Below are 22,729 nucleotides of genomic sequence, written 5' to 3' on the forward strand. Positions count from 1 at the left end.
TCTAAATTGCTCTCTGTACCCTCAGGGGCGGCTGCTGCTGCTGCTGCGCTGTCTGTAGAACAGAGAACGTTTCTAGATCGTCTGTACACTGCTGCAGCTGCTAGTGACATAGAATTGCACATCCTGCAGCCATGGCTCACCAAAAACAAGGTAACTTTTTAATTAGGTGCTGCTCTCATGCCCGGCCATGCTATGTATGTACCTTTATCCTTTGGATTCTTAAACCCCCGAGGCTGGGGGAGGGATGGGGAGGCATTATTCAGTGTTTCTCTTAATGTTCTATTTTAAAGTGAAGGTTTAAGAACTCTTCTGGTGGTGCGTAGGACAAAAGCATGGCTACAGAAGGCGCAGCTGTGGCACCGTTATAATTCACTTGCCTTTGAAGGCCCTGTAGGAAGGGTTTCTGAATAAATGAGAAGATTAATCAGTGATTTGAAATCTAAGCCAAATCGCAGCTACCAAAACACCGTAGGCTGAGTGAGCAGAAACCTAGAGTTGGAGGAAGCTGCCTTGCTTGTTATGAAACGAAGGACAAAGGAGGCGTGGAGGAGGGACCCTTCCCTCTAGCCTTTTGTTTCTGCGGCTTGTTTTCACAAGCCTGCCTCTGGCCAGCAAGGTTGCCCTCTCAAAATTATGGTATACGCTTGACTGGCCTGTTCATATGAAAAGCAGAGCTAATTAAAAGCAGAGGACTTGTCATCGGGAGGGCACCCAGAGAAGTTAAAGCAAAGCAATTAGGATCGATAATGTATTCATTTAAAGTGCATTTTAATTCTCAAGTGGGGTTTCTCCTTCAGGTCCAAAGCTGCCTGTGATCTAAAGTTGGTTTGCATCTGACTAGGACCGCTTCCTCTGCAAAAAGATCCAGTGTATTTCAGTGTATGCTGTAACTGATATGCCTTAATTGTCCTCAGTGTTCCTGTAGAGATAAACCATTGCGAACTCCAAGCTTCTTGTATGCAGTACTCTAATGACTACGTGTGAACATGCAAATACTCTTCTTCACTGGTTTTTCAGATGCTGATAACCAATTTTGCTGGAGTGAAATGTCCTGTCCTTAATTTTAGCTCACATCATTGGCTTTTAAGCTTCTGTAGAGCTCAAAAAGCAAAACGCTTACGTTAAGCACCGCAATGGGAACTGGAGCTTTTTATGCACTTGTAAGCAAAAAGGTTCTTATCACATTTATTAGTTTTGTACTGAAGTGTAGGAAAAGGCACATCTTGAATGGTTGTTTCAGAATTGTTATTTTCCAGCCATCTCTTGAGTGAATATGGAAAGATTTCAGTTAGCCTTTCGATTTCAGCCTGTGTCCTTGGGCCTACGAAATGATCAAAGGAAAGAGAGGCTGTTTACTGTCTGAGCAGCTGTCTTGGGTCATTTCTTACATCGGCAACCCAGTGCATGTGTGTTCCCAAAATGCTATGCTCTTTCAAAGAAATCTCTGCCGGTACTGAGCTAGTGTTGCTTTTCCTAATATCTAAAGCAATATCTCTTGATGGAGTTTAAGCCCACTGACCTCTTCTAGTTGTCTATTGTCTATGCAGAACAATTAATTCCTTTTTCTTTGCAGTAACTCCTTATACTTCTTGAAGAATGTTGTTGTTTCCCCTCTGCCTTCTCTCTAGGCTAAATGCTGTTTATTTCAGTCCTCCTCCCTGGACCAGTTTCCCGGAGCTCTGATAGTTCCTGTTCTCTCGTTTTCTTTTCTTTTTTCAGTTGGCTGCCCTTTTTGTCATGAGATACCCAAAATTGAACCATATGCCAGCTGCGGCCTTCTCGCTTCAGAGATGTCTTAGAAGGGAGTTGAGTTTGCATCACTCTCTGTCAGTCCTTCCCGTAGCAAGTATTCATTTTAATATTTGCCTGATCGCTGTGAGGTGGATCTGGGCACTTAAAGATACTTAAAGTTCATGAACCTTTGTAAATATTGCACTGAGGAGTAAATCTGGACTGCAGGTCTCAAGGGGGAGTTATGCCATACCTGTAGGAACTGCGTGGGCTGTAAACATCTGAGATTGCTTCAGCATTTCAGCTCTAGGAATATTTCAGCTCTGAATTTCACTCCACTCTAGTGATGTGTGTGTTTCTAGCTGCAGCTTGTGTGGGTACCTGAGCTGACCTAACTGGGTGGAGAGAGCAGCAGGGCTGCCACACCGAACGCGCAGCCAGGGGTCGAGCCTGATACTTGCGGGGCATTCAGTCAGCTTCTGCCACAGATTTTGCAGTCTGGAGGGCAACAGTTGCAAGCAGCTGAACTTGTGTGAGTTGGTAGCTACCTCGTCATGTCTAACAGCGCTGGACGTGCCACGCACGCCGATCTGGGCTAGGGCTCTCGTGAGACCAGCTCTAAAGGCAGTGAGTTCTCTCTTACCTGAGCTAGCAGGCTGCAGGAGCAGCGCTGCACGTACGCTGCCTGCATCGCTGTTTGCACCGCAAGTTTGCAGCCTTTGGGCAGCGACGGCGGCGGGCAGCCAGCGCCCGTCCCCGTCCTGCAGCCGTGGCGCTGCCTTTGGTACCGGCGCAGGCTCAAAGCCGCTGCGGTCCCGCTCCTGCCTTCGGCCTCCGGCCTGGCTATGCCGATACCGCAGCAGGGCAGGGGGACGCGGGGGGCTTTTACCGTGCCTTGGGGCCCGGCCCTCACCGGGGGCGGCGGGACACCGCGGTGAGGGCAGCGGCCCCCGCCCCGGCCCCCGGCTGTGGGCGACCCTCGGGGTCCGGCCTCTCCCCGGCGAAAGGGAGGCGGCGAGGCCGGGGTCCGCCCGCCGAGCGGGAGGCGGAGGAGGGCAGGGACCCGCGATGGAGGTGAGGCCGAGGAGCGGAGGGGCGGGGGCCGGGCCAGGGCAGCCCCCCCGCCCGGGGCGGCGGGCGGAGGCGGTGGCGGCCCCCGGCGGCTCCTCCCCCCGCCCGAGTTACAACCGGTTCGTGCCGGCACCGGCCGCCGCCCCGCCCCGCCGCACCGTACCGCGCCGGGGATGCGGGGCTGCCCCGGCTCGCCCCGGGGCCGGCTCCCGCCCCCCGCCCCGCCGGCCGCCCGCTGCTGCCGGCGCGGGGCGCAGGTAACGGGGATGGCGCCGTATCGGGGGGTCCCGGCCTTCGGGCAGGTCGGGGGGGGCCCGGCCCGGCCGGGGGGAGCCGCCACACCGGGGCCGCACCGCCCCCTGGCCCGCCCCTCCGCCGGGAGGCCTGGCTTGGCTGTCCCAGCCCCGGGTGGCCCTCGGAGCGGGGGTGGTGGTGGTGGGGTGGCTCTGCAGGGGCCTCACCAGCACCGGGTTTGGGGGAAAAGGGGTTGCTCCAGGGCCTGCCGCCGCCCCGGGGTGCCCGCCGGGCAGCTGCTGTCCCTTGCGGTGGCTACCGACTTTCCTTGCGGTGGCTACCGACTTCCATCCCGCGTCGCCCGCTGTGAGCAGCCCTTGGTGCTGGCTGCGGGTATCTCCTGGTGTCCCTCGGGGGTGGCACCCGGGGGTGTCGTGGCGCCGTCCCCGCCGTGGGCACGCGGCAGCGGGCGCCCATCAGCATCGCTGCGGGGCCCGGTGCGGGTGCCCGTCTCGGAGGCCGCGGCTGGCCGGGAGCGGGACGGCGTGGCGTGACCCTGTCTCACCGTGTGCGTGGCATCGGCCCGGCGAGGGCGACCTTCAGCCGCCTTTCGGGGCGTGTTGCCGCGCAGATGAGCTGTTCCCGTCAAAACCGGTCTGGAAGTGGACGGCGTCAATGTGTAACGCGGCTCCCCGGGGGTGGGTGGGCTGGCCCCCGGGGCGTGGGGAGAGGCGAGGCGAGCCGGGGGCTATAAGAGTCCCTCCATCCCCACGGAGGAGCTGGCGAGGGAGCCGACGCGCAGGGGAGCCCTCGCAGGTCGTGATGCGTAAGGTGGCCCACACCTTTGGCAGAGGTGTTGGCGGAGACGTTCTCCTCTGGTCCATCCAGCTGGCTGGTGGCTTATAGCAGGGCCAGCTTACAGCTGTCTGTATGGGTGCGTGCTGGTGTCGGACAGTCAGTGGTACTTGTAGGCTAGAATAGACTTGGGGGGGGGGGGGGCAGTTTCCATCCCCTCTGGGGCAGCGACGCTCTGCAAACAGGTAGGACGGGTTCTGCTGAGCTGACAGATTTGTACAAAGCTGGAGGGTTTATGTGCTGCCCTGGCTGATGCTTCTTTATGTGAACTTATTTTGTACAATGGAAAAACATTGTTACACTGCCGGTAAGTTTTGTTCTGGTAGTTTGGTTTTTTTTTTTAAACTCCATGCTTCTTCCCTTGTCAGGTAGAAATGGAAGGAGTTATTTATGTTGATGAGCCTCTTGCATAATTTACAAAGGATGAGAAGTAGGTAGACCTGAATGCTGAGAACTGAGAAGGAAATATATATGTTCAGTGTGAAAGAACTTGGACAAATATTTAAATGTGGGAGCTACTGTAGTTTAAACATGAGTTAAAGTCTGATGTCATCAAAGTACAGGTGCATCTTTTTCAGTGCATTTAGTACAATGCTGGTACCGTCATGTCAGTACGTATGCAGGTGTTTGGAAATGATGGGTACATTAAAAACAACTGTAATGTATCACCACCGCTCTAAGGCTCTAGGTGTTACTTGCAAGCTGAGGGTAGCAGAAACTTCAGATGATAATTGGAAGAATGTTGCCAGAAAAAGAAATTTACATGAAATCTAATTTGACTTAAAATGAGGGATGTTACCATTCTGGCTGGTACCGTCTTAATTTGTACCAGTGCCTTGCAAAACTGGAATAGCTGAGCGTTAATCACACAGGGATTCTGCTGACATCGGCTTTCTTTGCAGCCATGTGCTGGTCGCAGAAAGCAGCCTTCTTAACCAGACTCCAGTTGCAGAAATAACAAACTAGAAACAATCGCATTGCTGCTCTCTTTCTCAAGGTTCCCTTTGCCACAGATTAATACAAGTTTCTGTGCTGAGGGCTAATGTTTCGGTCATACTTGTGTTCTTTAGACCAGGTTTTTTTTTTTTTTTTTTTGTGCTCCTCTCTCATCTTTGAGCCAAATTTTAAGATTTATAGAAAAAGAGCTTGATATGGTGATAACGATGCTTACGTAAAAGAAAATAGTTGCAGCCAGACATCTCTCTCTTCCCACGTTAAAACTGTTGTTGTTCAGTTCGTTCTCTAGGGTTTCTTTTTGTTGTTGTTCATAAAGGCTTTCATCAAGCAGCTCTCTTCCTCTGATTCTTATTCGCAGTGAGTACAACTCACTGAAAAGCTTTTTCTGACTGAACTTCAAGTTACTGTTTAATTCTTTATGCTTCTTTTCTCCATATTAGTGTTTCTGAAGTGACCAGGTTTCCTGGAGTCTGAAACAACATCCTTAGGGTTTGTGAACAGTAAGGTTTGTGAAATGGTTCCCACCTGAATCTTAAAGCCCATCATTGTTTGTCTCTCTCTGGGATCGCACAAGTCTTCCTGGCTGATTCCAAGAGAAGACAAAACTGTTAAATGCTCTTTTCTGTATGTGTTTCTGTTTCTTTATTTTTGATGATCATGTGTATCTGCAGAGTCTGTATCCTCCTTCCACACAGTCAGAAAATAGCAAAAGGCACTTTGGATCCCTCCCAAGTCAATGCACAGATTTGATCCCACGCAGGCAGTGTTGGGAGTAGCGAAGGTTTAGTTCCTCCTGTTGGCTCTTGTCCGTGCTACTAAGCTTTTATACTGCAACTCTTCGTTTTCAGGGAAGCATCAAATAATGTAGCAATAAAAGGAGTACAGACATCCACAGTGCAAGCAGCAGTTGGTTGACTGGGACATCTTTAATTATATGTCATAGCAGAGGGCTCTGGGGAACGGGATCCTTGCACAGGGCTCGCAGCTCGTGTGCTCCCTTCAGGAGGACTTCATGCCTTCAGGGAAGTTAGAAAATGCACTTTATTTTAGGTAATAGGCACAAAGCAGTGTGAGGTGAAGGAGTAACCTGCAAGAAAGGGAAGGAAAAGCCAGGTCGTGTTGGCTCTTAAAAACAAACTCTGGGGCTTTGTAAGTCTGTGTTCCTTTTGGTGACAATTTCTGGGGGAAAAATGACAGTGGTTTTCACTTTTTGCTGGACAATTGTACACTGTAAATGGCTTGAAGTGTTTAGAAAATACAGGTGTTCTTGCTACCTAAAATCCTGAATTTAGCTAAAAGATGCAAAAGAGATCTGTGGTGCAAAATAGGAGACATCAGGAAGTAGGAGGTCAGCTCTTCTGCTGCCATAACTTGGGAGCAGTTGGTTAAAGTCAATAAAGCTGTGCAAACTTGCAGCAGATGAGGAACAGATCCAGAGTGTTTTTATAGTCTTTCTATTAGAAAAGACTACGTGACTGAAGACTAAGAAAACTTTTTTCCTCTCCTGCCCTGCCCTCCTTTCCTCCCCATCGAACGTTCAGAATAAAACTGAACTCAGAGTTGTCTCTGTGCCAAATTTTAGGGCCTCAATATAGTGGAAACCAGTATCACAGCTAAAATGTGTTTGTTTGCTGAAGCTTACTTTTTAAACAAATTGGAGTTGGGATTATTCACTATTTCCATTATTTTAGTAGGTTTCTGAAAACTTCCTTGCTTTGTCTCAGTGGAAGTGTCTTTTCTTGAAGCTGTCACTTATTTCCACCATTTTTACTCTAGTCAGGGACAGACCAAGCCAAGTGATGCTTATTTAATGCATGGAGGGATGCGTATGTCAGCTCTTTTGGTGGCTGCGTACATACAGTTTAAATATTTTGTGTAGAAATATGGGGATCCCCTTTTGTATAAAGGTTATTGTTCTAGGAAAGTACCTGTAAGCACCTTCTTAATGCTTTGATACCTTACGGTGTGGCATGACGTTTGTCTATCGCCGCTGTCACCCTTGCGTCTGAGGTAATCAAGGGACACTTACCAGACATGTAGAGGAAATAAATCAGAGCTTACATTTATAACTGAAGCGTATAATGTTGTAACATTTGTAACTGGAAACACTGTATCTTGAAGGACTGTCAGTATGTTAAAGCTGTAAATCACTCCTAAAGGACCTAGAATGTCAAAGTTTATTTTACATTAGCAGACAATGTTTTTGTTACTTTGGAGCCCAAGGTTGCTGTCAGCTGTTAATTAATTGAGGGGGGAATCAGTATTTCTCCACTGAGATAACTTGATTACTTCTGAAGCTCCTCTGAAAAGATATTAAAAAGAAGTCATTTAATGTAAAAATACCAGTTTTTCAAAGTTGCGTTCACTGTTGCAGTGATACTTCAGCTGAAAACTTGCTTTTCTCCTCTTTTCCTGCAGGTAGAGTTGCCACGTGAAGGTACATTTGTAGGGAGCTGAAGGACTTTTGTGTCATCATCTGTAAGTATCTACCCTCAAAGTAACATTTAAGTGTGCCTCTAAAAACGAACTGGCCTTTTTCATGTCTCTATAGTAATTATTCCTCAAAATTTTGTACTGCAGCTTTTTTGCAAGTTTTCAACGTGAATTCTTAAAAATTGCTCGATCAGTGAGTACAGGGAGCTTGAATGCAAGCTCTGTTACTTTCTATTCGATTATACCATTGCTTCCGTAAAGCAGTAACTTTTTTCCTTTCACTGAAAAGCTGAAGAACTCCATCTCCCCTGGGTTGGGAGCCAAACAGGCAGTGAGACATGTTTATTTTTCTGCTTTGCCTCTTGGGGTCTCCAAGAGCAGAACTGTTACTGCAGCAGCCTTAGTGCCTAAGCTGTAAGGTGAAGATGGTCCCTGAGAGTATTTCATGAAGAAAACCGGATAAGATCTTATCTGTTTCTGTCTTACAGGGCAAAGGAGATAAAATTGTTGAGAATCACACGTCTGGTTAGTGACAGAGCCAGGAGCAGAACATGGATTTTGTGATCATCGCTTCGGCAGATTGCTCCCTCTAGAGAGGGAGGGCAGGTTAGTTGTGCGCACAGGGACACGTGTATCACTGGAGTCATCCAAACTCCAAAGCAGTTTAGCCTGGAAACTTCTAAATTCTTTGCTAGATGTTAGAGGCCTCAGCCCTTACATTCACAAACTACTCTTGAGAAGGTGTGAGGGCCGTCAGTTATTTAAAGCCGTAGATGCATAGGTGATGGATCTCACCATGCAAAGGAGTAGTTGTGGACTCCAAGAAACGAGTGCCAGTTTGGGGACGGGTGATGTGTGCAAACTCTGCAGAGTGTGGACACTGCAACAGGTTATAGGAGATTTTGGTGTGCATGCTTAATACTGTCACGTCTTGGCATATAAGCCAACACCTGTATACAGTTTTAGAACACTCTTCACTTACTAATACGTATGAAGTGATTTTTGGATGCATCAGTCCTCTACACATCACCTTGTTGACAGAGCAGAGCACTGTTACTATTTCCATAACGTCAGTCTTCCTCTCTGCCTGTCCCTCCCAGAGTACACTATCTGGTGGCAAACACCTTGCTAAACTGCAGGGTACTATGCTGAGATTACAGCTAAGTAGACATATTTTTTTTCTTTTTACCTTGAACTAATATTTTTATACTTGTGAATTTTTTTTAATCCTACATTATTTATTGGGATTTTTTTATACTTGTAGCTTTTCTTGCCCTTCAAGCCTACATGCTTCACTCAGTGTATCTGAGGGCTTAACAGCTGGTGGCCATGCGGTTCTCTCATTGAACTGTGGCAGATGTTAATACCTGAGGTCTTCATAAAGCCTATTACTTAGAAAATGAAGTGTTCTCCCTTTCTGTAATACAGTGCTGATGTATGTATGACTTACTAATGCTTTGTGTACTGTTCCTGTGTTATGCAGAAGACGTAGAAGTACCAAATAATAACTACTTTTCATTGCCTGTACGCTGTGCTGCATGTATTTCTCGAAGGACGGTGGAAATAAGGCTCTGTTTAAATGTGTACTTCTCTGTGCAGCTCACTTGTATCAGCAAACCTCGGTCAGTCACCGTCCTAATGCTCTGTTCTCTTTGTGCTTTGTTTACACAGGTTCTGCCTGTACATCTGCACTCATCTGACAAGATGGTATTTCGGAAACCACCAGATGGTGGCTGGGGCTGGGTGATTGTTGTCGTTTCCTTCTTTACTCAGTTCTTGTGTTACGGATCACCGCTGGCGGTGGGAGTCTTGTATTTAGAATGGCTGGATGCTTTTGGCGAAGGGAAAGGCAAGACTGCTTGGGTTGGATCACTAGCAAACGGAATTGGATTGCTTGCCAGTAAGTGTAGATGCAGTATCTATCTTAAATCGAAAAGTTTCTAATAGATGCTTTACCTGTGTGTGCTTTTGGAATTACATTAAAGACAGCTGCAAACGATAGAATGAGGATGCTGCATTTTTGGTTTAGGTCAAGACGGGGAAGAAGATTATATTTGTAGTTCCACTACACATAAACCAAAACAATATTACAGTAAAAGAGTAATAAAAATATTACCCTTAGAAAATTCAAAATTATTGTATTTGAATAAACTAGGAAAACCAATCTCTGGGAAACTGAATGGCAATTTTATTGATTTTTTTAATGAGGCTTTAACACTAACATTTGCATTAGTATCTTTAAAATCAGATCAAACTGCTAGTCTGAAATGGTTCAAGTGCTTTAAGAAAAAAATGTCAATTAATAAACCAGCTACTCATTTTACAGCTGTAGAAATAAACCCATCTTTTAGAGTGGGGGAGGGCTCTTTTCCACTGTTTGTTTGAGGAAGAAACTCCCTTTGAAGCCTGGAAAGTTATGGATAACGGGGGCATTAAACAAAACAACTTAAGTGGAAGCTTTTCTTTAGTAAGACATTGTCACTTGGAGAGTAACAGCAGGGTTTTAGAGAAATAGAAGACCCCTTTGAAAGTCCATAGGTCCATTTTGTTGTTGTTGTTGTTGTTTTAATATCAAGCATGGGTATTGTACTGGGTAATATCACCGACTGCTGCTTTTCAAAGACTTGCCATGGGAACTATTATGTTTTTGCTGAATCTGGAAAAAAATTGCCTGCCAGCAGAGAAATTGCTACGGGCAAGCAATTATGTAGCTTAATGGACAAAATGCAGCTCAGGATTCTGAGGAAATCTCTTCTTAAAAGAAAGTTGATGGTCAAATAGTGATACAGACCTGAATGAAGACCTCTATGACCTATATGACCTTTGTATGAGGCTATAACTGGCCAAATACTGGTGTCACACTTGTGTTAGGGTTTTGTACCACTAGGCAGAATAGAAATGGGCAGAGGCAGGTGTTTCATTAACCACAAGAAGACTATATTGAGTCCCAGAGTGTAAGTGGGCAAAGAATTGTAGACTGCTCTTCCATCATACTATTTTATTTTCCTGTTTTAAGGGCATTAACTCTTATTACTAATGGATCAAGATCTAAATAAACTTGAGTAGGAAAATGAATGGCGGGGGGGGGGGGGGGGGGAGGCTAAACAAGATAGTTACTGAAAAAAAACTAGGCAGAAGGGAATTGCAAGAGATGGGCTGAAGAAAAACCCTCTCCCTGGAGACCAGAAGTCTCTGGCTCTCTCCTCTGACAAGAGCCTTAGCCCCATTTCTCATATGCCAACACCGTGCTAGTTCCCAGATTTTGTAGTGCCCTCTGTGTTGCCACCGTGAGCAGTTGTCAGTAGTGTGTTTTATAGCGAATAGAAGCTTCTGCGATTGAATAACACAAATAAAAGGTACTATGGTAATTGATTTTGGTACAGAATGATTACGTGACTTGAAATTTTGATGGGTTAGGAGGAACATTGTGTGTCAGTGTGCTTTTACTCTTTCAGTTCAGGATTTGGAAGCTGGATAATCATTCCTATTTTTAATGCCTTAAAAAAGTACAGTGAGGACCTTTTAATTGCATTGAGGTTTTCAGAGTTGACTGAAAACAAAATATATATTCCCTGCTTTACCTGAAATGGAAGATCCCACTGTCTTGTCAAGCTGGGATCTGACCTCAATGATGACTTTACTTCAAGTGAACTTGTTGGTGCGACACTTTAAGCATCATAACCTCTACCTAAATGCAGAATGCTCTTGACAAGTTATGAGTTTTCATTCAGTTTTCATTGCAGGCCTTTTTTTGAGCTAGTCACTAGTGTAAAGAACATACGTGTTTTCAGCGCAAAACCATTGATATAACATGTTGTAAAGTTAGGCCCTTTTTAACGAGTATAGGAAAAGAGAACTTACTTCTGATCTTACTGGTGCTGTTGCAGGTTCCAGTATTATGGGCCAGGTGGGACCATTGTGTGTTTGTTGTAGACTATGTTAAGTAGATGATGGGACTAATAGAATTTTCCTAAATTAGCAAATTTTCATGGATGTAAAAAGATATTATCTGTAACTTAATAACTTAACAATCTCCCCAAGCAAGCTGACTTCAGCAGCAGTGTTACATCTGTGAATGCTGGTAACAGGAATCCTTACCCCAAAGCCTTTCCATAGTCCCCTTGCCTTTTACTGTTCCGAACTCAATTCTTCTAATATTTGCTGTTCTTTCCCTTCTCCTCCTTTTTTTGGTTTCCAGTCTCTGATCTAGTCATCCGAAGACTCTTTTTTTCAGGTATTGCTACTCTTAAAGCAACCCATGTTACATGCAGAAAATACTGTAATTCTCACTTGATTTAGGACATGTTTGTTCAGTGCATTCCCTGTCTTTTCTTTTTTCAGTATTTAGTTCCCTCGTTAAAATTATGTAATCTTATAATACAAGTTGCTTAGTTTTAGTTTTCAGCTGATGAATAATGTTATCTTTAAGTGGTATAATTTGAAGTGTCATTGAATAAGTGTGGTATAAGTCTAGAGACCGCAATCAATTTACTTCTGAATTTTCTTTTAAGCCTGTAACTTGATACAGTCTTTTTGCCATTGATACAAGAGACTTCCGCTCTTTCAGTTAAGGCTCTTCTGAAAAGCCATTAAGAATCTTCTGTGAGCCCTCTCCAACTTAACATCTGTAGATGCCAGATTGGAAAAAGAATGGCAGTTATGGTAGATTTGCGGCTACATACAGGAAAGGAGTTAGTGTCCGTTTTCTTAAGGAAGGCTTTTCTCATTGATAGCGCTGGAAATCACATTAGCTAGCTTCTGTGACAGAGGAAGGTAGTGGCTGTGCTATATTACTACTGTAATTTCACCAAAAAGAAGAAAACATCCCTATATGTATGCCAGCTGGCACAGAAAAAGGTTCTGTGTGTCTCCTCTTCCCTCTGCACATGTGGTCTTAAATGTTTTTTAAAGTAGCTGATGGTGGCGAGTCCTTTCACATTTGCTGCGTTGGTATCCCTTCTACAGTGTTTACCTCTGACTTGTGTGAGAGCTAAACTTAGACTCGAGACATAGAAACCCCGTACAGCACCTTGTTTATTGAGACGAGTTTCCTAGCTGTCTGGTGTTCGATTTCTGTCCTCTTGCTCACAGCACAGGCAGCGTCGCTAAGGCCAGCAGTCCGCCCTGAGCTGGACTGTTCGGCTCATCAGCTGGAGAAGGGAACGGGACAGGGACCTGACTGATTTCTTCCTTGCAGGATGACTTGAATTATAACTTTGTGTGATATGACCTTACAGTGTATTGGAAGAAATGCCCCTAAAAAAGTGAAAGAAAAGCATCAGTGTTATTGTGCTGGGTTGTGGTGAGAGCTCTTCTACAATATTATGTGTCATAATGCTGGTCAGGTGGAATGCGGCACATGGCTCCGTGGATGATGTAGGGCTTGTTGCATGGAAAGAAATTGCAAAGAGCTTAGCATGTTTTCCCTACTAAAAACAGGCCAGAGGGGGCTGTTTATTATATTGTTGGAGATCATGTGTTTCTCCTGCATCAAGTGTTCTTAATTTTACATTCATTTGGAGGCTGAAATTAAATTTGATCCATGTTACACTTGTTAAAAGCAAAACAGACAAAGACCATGGAGCCTGTAGTTGGCTCCACAGCTGTTTATAGTAAGAGTTGACTTCACAGTGTTTGGCACAGCAGCAGGCCCCAGCAATACGTCTCCCATTCCCACTCCCCTTTGTTAATGGAGAAAGAGCAAAGGGAGGATTCTCCCTTTAAAGGCATGTCTTCATAAATTACTGAGGTGTTTCTGCTGGTCTGAGGCGTCAAGTGTTCTCTGTTTGAAAAGCTTAATTTTGTGTTTTCAAGCAATATTTTTACAACTCTAAAAAACCCTTTGCAGCATCTACATATTGTTGGACAAAAACCTCGCACGTAGATAGCCCCCACTGTAAACTGTGGAAGCTATACGTGGTTTGTGAGGAGGGGAGAGGGCATCCCAGAGGTTCCTCTGCAGAGGAACCCAGTTCATTTAATAACTTGATCAGAAAGGAGCAGTCCTTCCAAGCAGTTGGGAGCAGGTTGCTGTTTGGTGTAAAAAGGCTCTTTCTGGTCTATGTTCTTATCCAAAGTACAAGCACTTGGAGAATGTTACGTTTATTATGACCAGGTTTTAGCAACGCATTTTGTATGCAAAAATTATTCTTGTGTTCTGTCCAGGCATACAGTTACATACAGTCCTTGAGCATTGCTTCTACCCTACAGTTTCAACATGCTCAGACAGATACCAACAAGTGGCGTGGGTCAGATTAATGCAGGTGATAAGAAAAAACTCAGTTGTCCAGTATTGTTTGTTTAGCAAAAGGTTTTGTGTATGTATGAGGTGAAGGAGGGAGGACGCTTCAGGTGGGTGAGTGGGGGAAGGGAGCGTTAGTTTGCAGAATTTTTGTCTTTGTGTAGGAAGGTAGAGGAAGAGAGTGTCGGTTCTTGATGTCCATTAAACAAAAGAGCTTTGTACTTGTCAGGAGATCAGAAGGTCGCGGCAGTTATACAGTTCCTGTGCGAGCAGCAGATGGCTTGTTTTCACATCTCGGGAAGGACTCCCTCCAGGTCTCACTAAGGGTAAAGTCTTGTATTGAAAAAAATCTTAATGAAAATGTCTATGTACAAATGATTCATCCTAGGAGTTCTTCCTCTTTGGTCCCTCCACATGAATATCTACTGTGAGAGCCTGTCTTCTTTCTGCTGCTTCTTCCCATTTTGTCTAGGGATCTTCTTGACTGCTCCCCTGCAGAGCCTGACAATTGTATTACTGGTTGCCGAGCCTTGACAGGTTGTGTGCAGAAGAGAAGTAGCTGTGCCTGCGCTGGCTTCAAAGTCTTTCAGAACAATACAGTTTTCTTCCTAGAGGTAGCTGTCATTCTTATAAACTGGGCTGGTATCATTTTTTAATAGAGTTCGGTCTAGTTGTAAGATACATAATTTGGACGAAAAAAGCCCCAGGGACTTTTTTTTTTTTTTGTAAAAGAGGTAAATGTTTATCAATGTCTTCAAATATTATTCTAATACCAGAGCTAACCCCTGGAGTCTCTTGGCAAACTGAACAAAATGCTGGCTTTAAAGCCATTTTCCATGCTTACTATTGAGGATTGCCACTGGGATTTTATTTTTATGTTGTTTATGTTACGGTGAGAAATACATTACCAGTGGAAGGATCTTTCTGAGAGAGAGTCAACTAAATGAAACCCCTTATGCTGCCTGAAGAGCTGTTTCCTATGCAGCTGTACGTAGACCCTTACATTCTTCAGGATGTCCACTTTGAACGAAAACCACAGGGCAGGAGTTCACAGCACAAATCTTGGTCCCACTCTGGGAAAGTTGGATGTTTGACCAGAATTAACTGCCTTGAACCCATTGTGCTTGAACTACTTGTAGAGAATAACACGTTTGTGTACAGTGAACTCCTGTGCAAGTACCATGGTAATAACCAAAGGTACTTTGCCTGGTGGAAAAAAAAAAGCCAGCTCTTTTGGAGACGGAGAAGGAGAAGGAATGCGAGGAGGCAGGGAAAAGAACAAAGATGCTGACTGTCATGGGGGTTTTCTTTTGTGAATTTTGTTTTCTAGCAGTACAATGAGGGGAGTGTGAAAGTAGGGCCTAGTGTGAAGGGGAAGATGGAGCTGTTTTTCTTCTCGTCCTGGAGACCTACAATAACTATTTTAATACTGATACTGGTGCTCCTTCTTATAACAGGGTCATTGCTGAGCTGCCAAATCTCTTGCTGTGTGAGATGACACATTAATACTGAGCTTATTGGAGTAGGTTCTTTGGTTTTGTGCAGGTTGTTTTCCATGTCAGAGCAAAAAGATTTCTTTGTGCTTTCTGTTCTCCTTTGGGATTATTTTTTGTAAGTGGGAGAAGCTGGAAGAGCATCTCGTTGGACCCTGTCAGAGATGCTTTTGATGGTGTTCCAGAGGAGAGTGTCCTTGTCAGATTATGAAGACTTGTTTTTCAGCTCTGTGTCTCCCTTGTTCTGGCTTGGGGTCAGAGGGTCCAGCTTCACCTTGGATCCTCTAGTAGTGATCAGTGTGGTCTGTACCAGTACCACCACCCCAGGCTGGACAGAGGCCTTCTGAAAGTAGCTGTGTTGAAATACAGGGAGCAGGTGGAAGGCAAATACTGTTTGTTTCAGATAGTGGGTGAGAAATAAAGAAGAGAAAGAGTGAAAATTCCTCTGCTTAATTGAATTATGTTATCGCTACCTAATGTTCTTTTAGTGTAGAAGAATATTTTATGTAATACAGATTCAATCCTTTGTTTATTTTGAAATCCCATGGTTTTAGGAAACATACCAATCCTAATTTGCCAGTTCTAGTAATTAATTCTAAGAATCAGCAATGATCTAACACTCTCAGCTTTTGTTCTCGGCAAGCTACTCTGCCCAAGTTATTCTGGCTGGCTTTCATTCCCACAGCGCGCTGACTCTGGAGAAGCAGCAAGCACTTACATCTTCCTTTTTAATCGTTTCCAAAATCCAAATAAACCCCACTTCCCCAGAAGATTTTTCTCGATTCTTCTTTAACTCCAACTCCTTGCCTGGATAAGCCCCGGTTCGGACTCCCTTCCCTTCATGTTCCCTGGGCAGAGAGCTTTTACATAGGGCAAAAGTTCTGACCTGCCTTGCCTTTGAGAATCGCTTCACCTGCTAACGAGTCTGTGCTCCTGCCTGCCAGAACTGCCTGTCCCATGGCCGGTAACCACATGAAAATCTTGCCTGCATTCCCAGCTGCTAGCTCCTGTCTGCAAACCCGGGCAAGCACCGTACTCGGCTCCAACTGTTGTTCACCTCATATCACCTCTCTGGGCTCACCTCCCATCTGTTGGGAATCTGGGTTATATGTGTGTCAGGCAGGACCAACCTTAACAAATGGCAGACTCCAAAGTTACTGTTTTCAGATTGTATTCACCATGGAGTGTCTTTGTACTGCTGCAGGGGAGACACAAAGGTGGTGAGGGCTTTCTTGTTGTTGTTGGGTTGGGGTTTTTTTTTCTGTTTGTTTTTAAATAATGTCATTCATCTGTGTATCTAACTTCTAATCTCAGAGTTGCTGAGTTTAGGATGTTGGGGCTGATATATAAGTCTATGTATGAATGTTCAGAACTGCAGGGTTTCAGATGAGAGATTGTCTTTTGCAAGCCAAGTCCCTTGCTGGTTGCTTATTTATGCAAGGCACCAAGCTTGCACACTACTTCAGACTAAAAGGTGTATTCCAGGTCACACAGCTGAAAATAAGTGCTTGTTCTACAGCTTCTGTGAAGAGAGAACTGGCCGAGGAGAGGCAGAGTAAGAATGTTGCCTGCACTTTGTTCTTGTTTTGGGGAACTAACCAATAAAGAAATATTGTGGGGGTTAAAAAAACAGAGAGGGAGAAACCTCTTCCGAACTTCATGAACATTGCTCTGGACGTTGTCAATAAATGGCTTTTAGTTTCCATAGTTTTACTGTAGAAACCAAGAGAGGTAGTAAACAGTTCTTTGGTAGAATGCTAACTACACATATTTAATACCCTAGAAAATGAGGGAAGAATACTGTTTATCTTTCTCTGGTATATCATCAGATATTTCCTCTGTGTAAGCACCAGGTGGCATTCTTACCATGATTGTGATCAGAAATTACTATTTTCCATTTCAGTTTTATAAATCTCATGTTATATCAAGATGAATACAGATACTGTCTTTTCTGAAACACAGTTTTTGGGCTCTGTCAAAAAATACCTGCTTGGTTAAAGCCTGGCTGATGGTCTCTAACCCCTTTTGGTATCTAAAGGGGAAGATTCTTTTCAGAGCCGTTGTACGAGTCCTTAGGGGTGCAGTGATAGTGTTACAGTCTAGTGTGTATGTATCATCCTGTGTGTAAAGAATGTTTGCTCACTCTCTCGCTCCCAACCTTGGTACCATTTCCTGGTCTTGATGTCAGTTTCTCCTTGAGCAAAGATCTTGCAAGCCTGATCTTGTATGTTTTTATAACTGACTCTCTTAAAGAATCCTGTAAAAATGAGTACTCTGAACTGTTGTTTAATATAATTATCCATTTAAATAATTATCACAAGCAACATTTCAATAGACTGAGATTTTTTAGAAGTTCTTACCGGTGCTGGTATTTACTAGGAATGTTTTTTCTTGCTTTTCCTCCAGGTCCTGTCTGCAGTATATGTGTGTCATCTTTTGGAGCAAGACCAGTAGCAATTTTCAGTGGTTTTATGGTGGCCGGGGGCCTCATGATGAGCAGTTTTGCACCTAACATATACTTTCTATATATTTCATATGGGATTGTTGTTGGTAAGAAACACTGCTCCTTCATATAGAAACGTAATCTTTATTATTTTGAGTCTTGGTTTAAGAATCTGAAATGGAAACTGATTGACAGAGGCAACGGTACTCTGGGACTTGATTTATCAAGGAATACTTTACTTTGGAGCAGGGATGGGTGTCGCACAAGCAGACTGTTACCATGTAGTGAAAGATAAAGGCAATGCATATGTTCATCAGGGTTTGAAAAGAGTTTGTCCTCTGCTGATGTGATTGTTAGAGACGGAGAAGCTGAGGTTCTACCTAAGGGGTGGAATCAAGCAGGTGTTCTGCAGGCATGAAGTGCCAGCCTTAAAGGAATAACATCTCCTCAGGAATTTTGTCATGTACTCATTCTAATTTGATAAATTAGGGATTGTTAGGGAGCAATGTTGTTCTCCACATAACCGGATTGCACCTGAAACGCTGTGCTAAAGGCATGAAAGTCCTGTTCTCCTGGCAGGTGGTGACCTGCCCCTCTGTGCTGCAGAGGCCTGCTGTGGGTAGTTTATCAAATTATCTGTGTCGGGAATCCGGGCAGCTCGCTGGCCAGCAGGGACCCAGCAGCGTGCTGGCCCGGGCGCGGTGCCATGCGGACACGGCTCTGCTGTCTTCTGGGGCCAGCCCCTGAGTGAAACACATGTAACCCTTCCATGCAGCACAGAACCTGAGCCCGTGAACAGCTCAAACCCAGCCCGCTCCATGCCGGTTCTGCAGCCAGGGGCGGTCGGGGGAGAGGGAGGTGGGACAGTGCAGGCAGCCTGAAGGCCCTGCCAGCGTGAGGCTGGCGTGGCTGGTGCGGAGCCGGAGTTAAAAGGTGCGCCTGTGCCCAGGGTGCACTCTTGTATTACCTGGGGAATAAAAAGGGACATTCGTTTCCCAGGGTATGTTACATGCTTTATTTCTAACTTTTTTTCTCGAGGGCTGGGATGTGGCCTTTTGTATACCGCAACAGTTACCATCACTTGCCACTATTTTGACAAACGCAGAGGCCTTGCACTTGGTCTGATTTCAACAGGTATGACTTTTAGTTGTCATTCTCTCTAACTCTTCAACTCTGATACAGCTACCATTACCCTGGCAATAAAAACCAGGAGGTTACATTTTTCTAAGTACTTCCTGAAGTACTTCTTAAGTCAAAACATTGGTATCAATGAACAGATAAAATCAGGCTTCAGATGAAATCATAACTACACTTGCAGGTGTATGGCATGCGTTATCCATGTGGTGGGGAAAGGATATTCACCAAAATGAAAGCAGACTTGCGAGCAGCTTGGGCTGTATGCCATGGGCAATAAGAGGGGAAACTTACCAGAGAGCTCTCTTCTCCCTCTTCTTTCTTACACCGGATCAGAGGCAAGAAAGAGGTTGGAGATGCAGCATATAAGTGCTGGATCACCATAACCTCGCATTGGCTGTATCATGAAAGGAGTAGTTGAAGTTTGGCCTTATATTTTTAATATTTTTCCGTTTTTAATCCAAAAGGAGACTAAATTCTGAAATCTTCCAAAAGCTCATCCCGGCTTTTTGTCCATGTGTGTTAAATGGATGCTAGAAAAACAAACCTCTGATAATACAAGGAAAATTCTCAAGTAGCTGTTAGTGAGGAGAGGCCTGGTCAGTACAGTCAGCGTTGTGAGATATTAATGCCAGAGCCACACCAGTGGAATAAAGGGGGACCTCTGCAGAAATGATCCTTGGAATCATTTTCAGTGGATTTTGTTGGGATTCCAGGTAGTTTGCCTTAACGCCTGATCTTATTGAGCCCTGGTTAATTTTAGTACCTGGAAGACAAAGCAAATCAGAATTTTATAATTATTTTTTAGTGTATTGAGTACTGAAGTATATAAATGGCTTTAATATAACCTAGAGACAGTCTTCAGCAAATCATTTTAATTTAAAGTTTGTCTTTAAATTGACTTGAAAAACCAACGCTCGGTATCTGTGAGCGGACATCCATTGATTACAGTGGAACTGTGCTCACTTCACTGAGAGCTTTTTCTTTACATTGGAGTGATTGCATAAAATGCTTGTGTTCATAGTAGCTGCTTAGTCTTCAGTGTTTTATTCTGAATAGCCAAATTCCCCAAATGCATGTTTGGTCCTGCAGAGCTTCAGAAATGCCTTTGGAGTACGCTCACACCATGTAAGCCCCACTCCTTAAACACCAAGCGGTCAAGGGCTGTTTCTAGGAGGGCTCTTGGTGAACCCCTGGTCTGTTCCTGCCTCAGAGGAGGAAGGTGGCAGTGAGGAGGAGAAAGGGGAAAATGTTGGTGTGTGAAAGTCTAACTGTGCTAACTCAAAATGGTACCTGAAGGGGATACATGTGTGTGACTGCATGGCAGAAGAATGGCTTAATAGTTCTTTGATGTTTTTAATCAGATATAGTATTGATCTTACTTGTGTCTTAAGTGTCTGGTGGTGTTAATCATCATAAACTGTTGAGGTATTTTGAAAGGCTTTTTATTGTGTGCATACTCAATAAAGAAACCGTAGCTTCAGGAGGGATGATAACTTACCGGTTCATTAGGCTGCGGAGAGAGGAGCACAAATGACTTACCATTCCTGTGCAGTGTATTTGTAGCTGCTGAAATGTAGAGATTTGTTACTGTTGAAGAATGTTACCAGTTCTTCATTTTAAACTGATATTATTTTCCTTTTATAGGCTCAAGTGTTGGACTCTTTATATATGCAGCATTGCAAAGAGAGCTTATTGATCTATATGGACTGGATGGTTGTCTGCTAATAGTTGGTGCACTGTCTCTAAACATATTAGCATGTGGCAGCCTAATGAGGCCACTGGAGTCATCTGATTCCCCTCCACCAGAAAAAACATGTGTAGACAAAGTCCCAGATCAATATTTTGTTTACCATGAAAAAGAAAAGACTGTTGAAGAAAATATAAGCATCCTTGAAAAGGGCTACGTTGATGAAAAATGTGCAAACAATATACCTGATTACAAACAGGATAGCATTTTAAATAAGAATGTATTAAGCTCAATAAATGTAAATGAGAAAGACACTTATAAAAAGAAAGTTGTAGAACAGACAAACTTCTGCAAGCAACTCGCCAAAAGGAAGTGGCAGCTCTATGTGAACTACTGGGAAGAAACCGTGGTTCTTTTTAAGAACAAAGTATTTTCAGCTCTCTTTGTTGCCATCTTGCTCTTTGATATTGGTGGATTTCCTCCTTCTCTCCTCATGGAAGATGTAGCAAGAAGCGCAAACATTAATGAAGATGACTATCACATGCCCCTTATTTCCATTATAGGCATTATGACCACTGTTGGCAAACTTACTTTAGGAATACTTGCAGATTTTAAGTGGGTTAACACTTTATATCTGTATGTAACTACCCTACTAATGACAGGAGTGGCCTTGTTTGCAATTCCATTTGCCAAAAGTTACCTTACACTAGCGATGCTTTCTGGGATTTTGGGGTTTCTCACTGGGAACTGGTCGATTTTTCCGTATGTAACAACAAAGACTGTGGGAATTGAGAAACTGACTCACGCGTATGGGATACTGATGTTCTTTGCTGGGCTTGGAAATAGCCTCGGACCACCAATTGTAGGTAAGTGCAAGGTAGATACTTTAAAATGAACATGAGCTTGTCAGGATCAGAGAGAATTAATTTCCATGCAAATCGTTCCAGTTGGTCCTAATAACAATGGAAAGACGACATCAAAATCTTCCGCAAAAGTTAAGGCCTATTTCGCTTGAGCTGGCCAAGCTGATTGCGTTCTGGTTTTGGCTTTGATGAAAAGCACGTTTCATGTCTAAGCGGTTAAGCTGTATTTTAGGTTTGGCCTTTTTTTGGTTTGTTTGGTTTTTTTTCCATGATATGTCTCTAACTTAGAGTGCTGTGTTATGTTTAACTCCTCACTGATGCACTTCTCTCCTATTTTCACCCTCAGGTTGGTTTTACGACTGGACACAGGAGTATGACACTGCATTCTATTTCAGTGGCTTTTGTGTCTTACTGGGTGGATTTCTTCTGCTGTTGGCAGCGTTACCCTGCTGGAATGCCTGTACCAATCCGAGCGCAAAGCTGCCTCCAAATACTTACTCCTACAAGGTTGCATCTAGTGCTTAGGTGACAACTGGAAAACACTTTGTGCTTTTTTATATTATATAGCAAAGTATTTTAGTAATTTTCCACTTATTTATAAAGCCCACAAATCCTCTTCCACTAGAAAAATTCCGTTGTTGCTTGTTGTTCAGTTTCTTTTTCTTTTCATTTTTTATTTTATTTTTAAGAACAGTCTTATTTTATCTACTGTGTACTGTGTTTTCAGCCTTTGTCTACTGTAATTTCCTTTCACCCTGTAAGGGGTATATTCTGCTGTATTATCAGCTGTACTTGTTTTTTTAAGGGGAGTGGTGCAGAGGGATGAAAACGTCAAAGCAAAAATGAAGGCCTGTTCCTTACTGGAGAAGGTTGGCATTTCCGTCACCTTTTACAGGTCTCAGAGTTGCACAATCAGACTTTACGAAACAAAAATTTGCCTTATTAGAATGTAATACTGTGACAAGGTGCTTATAACATCATGCTTAGATTAACTTTTTGTCTTTTTAAAATTTCTCCAAGTAACAATGAAGTGCCAGTTGGGGGAGGGAGAAGAAGGGGAATAAAACCAACCTTGTATTGCATAACTGAAATGAAATTTATGATGAAAGTAAAGATTCTTACTACCACTGCAACTAAGAACTATGTTTATAAATATTGCACATTTTGTGAAGTCTGTTTATAAAACTGTTGAACCAAAACCTTTTAAACCAAGGAATAAATATGATTATTGAAAACATGAAAAGAAATGTTGACTTGGTTATGCAAGTTCATAATCTTTAGATTGGAGTTGGAGATGTGCTTACAGAAACCCACAGGTAAGTGGCTCTACTGGAGACATCTCCTGCTGCGCAACTACAGTGTAGTAGGCTGAACCTGCTGCACAGAGCTTAGTAGTAGAGCTTTCAACACGGTAGATCTGATGAAAAAAGGAAAAATGTGATAGCAATGTCATTTTTGCTTCATTTTTGCTGTTATTTTTGGAACGGACATAGTAAGGAGAAATGTTAGTAACAGGGAGCAAGAAAAAACGTGGGGGAAGGATAAGAGAAGAGGTATGGGGGAAGCTGGGGTGGAAGGAGTTGC

The 22,729-nt window shown here is 43.9% G+C and overlaps 1 protein-coding gene across 9 annotated transcripts; it reads left to right on the forward strand.

Moving 5' to 3' along the window:
- The first annotated feature begins 25 nt into the window (after positions 1-25).
- On the forward strand, positions 26-22,596 carry SLC16A9 (solute carrier family 16 member 9). Of its 9 annotated transcripts, XM_075109402.1 has the most exons (9): positions 3,198-3,715; positions 5,289-5,353; positions 7,267-7,326; positions 7,770-7,887; positions 8,953-9,181; positions 17,422-17,565; positions 18,497-18,592; positions 20,240-21,148; positions 21,492-22,596. In XM_075109402.1, the coding sequence occupies exons 5-9, from the start codon at positions 8,986-8,988 to the stop codon at positions 21,668-21,670; spliced, it is 1,524 nt and encodes a 507-aa protein (XP_074965503.1). In that variant the 5' UTR covers positions 3,198-3,715; positions 5,289-5,353; positions 7,267-7,326; positions 7,770-7,887; positions 8,953-8,985; the 3' UTR covers positions 21,671-22,596. The 9 variants fall into 9 exon arrangements, with proteins under 9 accessions (XP_074965504.1, XP_074965496.1, XP_074965503.1 ...); XM_075109403.1 differs by lacking the exons at positions 3,198-3,715; positions 5,289-5,353 and adding an exon at positions 26-150; XM_075109395.1 differs by lacking the exons at positions 3,198-3,715; positions 5,289-5,353 and adding an exon at positions 2,942-3,059.
- The last annotated feature ends 133 nt before the right edge of the window (positions 22,597-22,729 follow it).

The sequence above is a fragment of the Phalacrocorax aristotelis genome, chromosome 14, assembly GCF_949628215.1.
Source record: "Phalacrocorax aristotelis chromosome 14, bGulAri2.1, whole genome shotgun sequence".
NCBI classification, from domain to species: Eukaryota; Metazoa; Chordata; class Aves; order Suliformes; family Phalacrocoracidae; genus Phalacrocorax; species Phalacrocorax aristotelis.

Excerpts from the sequence above, each read along its gene's own strand:
- SLC16A9 (XM_075109403.1), top strand. The coding sequence starts at position 8,986 with ATGGTATTTCGGAAACCACCAGATGGTGGCTGGGGCTGGGTGATTGTT. Across the intron at positions 9,182-17,421 it reads CGGAATTGGATTGCTTGCCA|GTCCTGTCTGCAGTATATGT; the intron begins GTAAGTGTAGAT and ends CTTTTCCTCCAG. Across the intron at positions 17,566-18,496 it reads TTCATATGGGATTGTTGTTG|GGCTGGGATGTGGCCTTTTG; the intron begins GTAAGAAACACT and ends TTTTTTCTCGAG.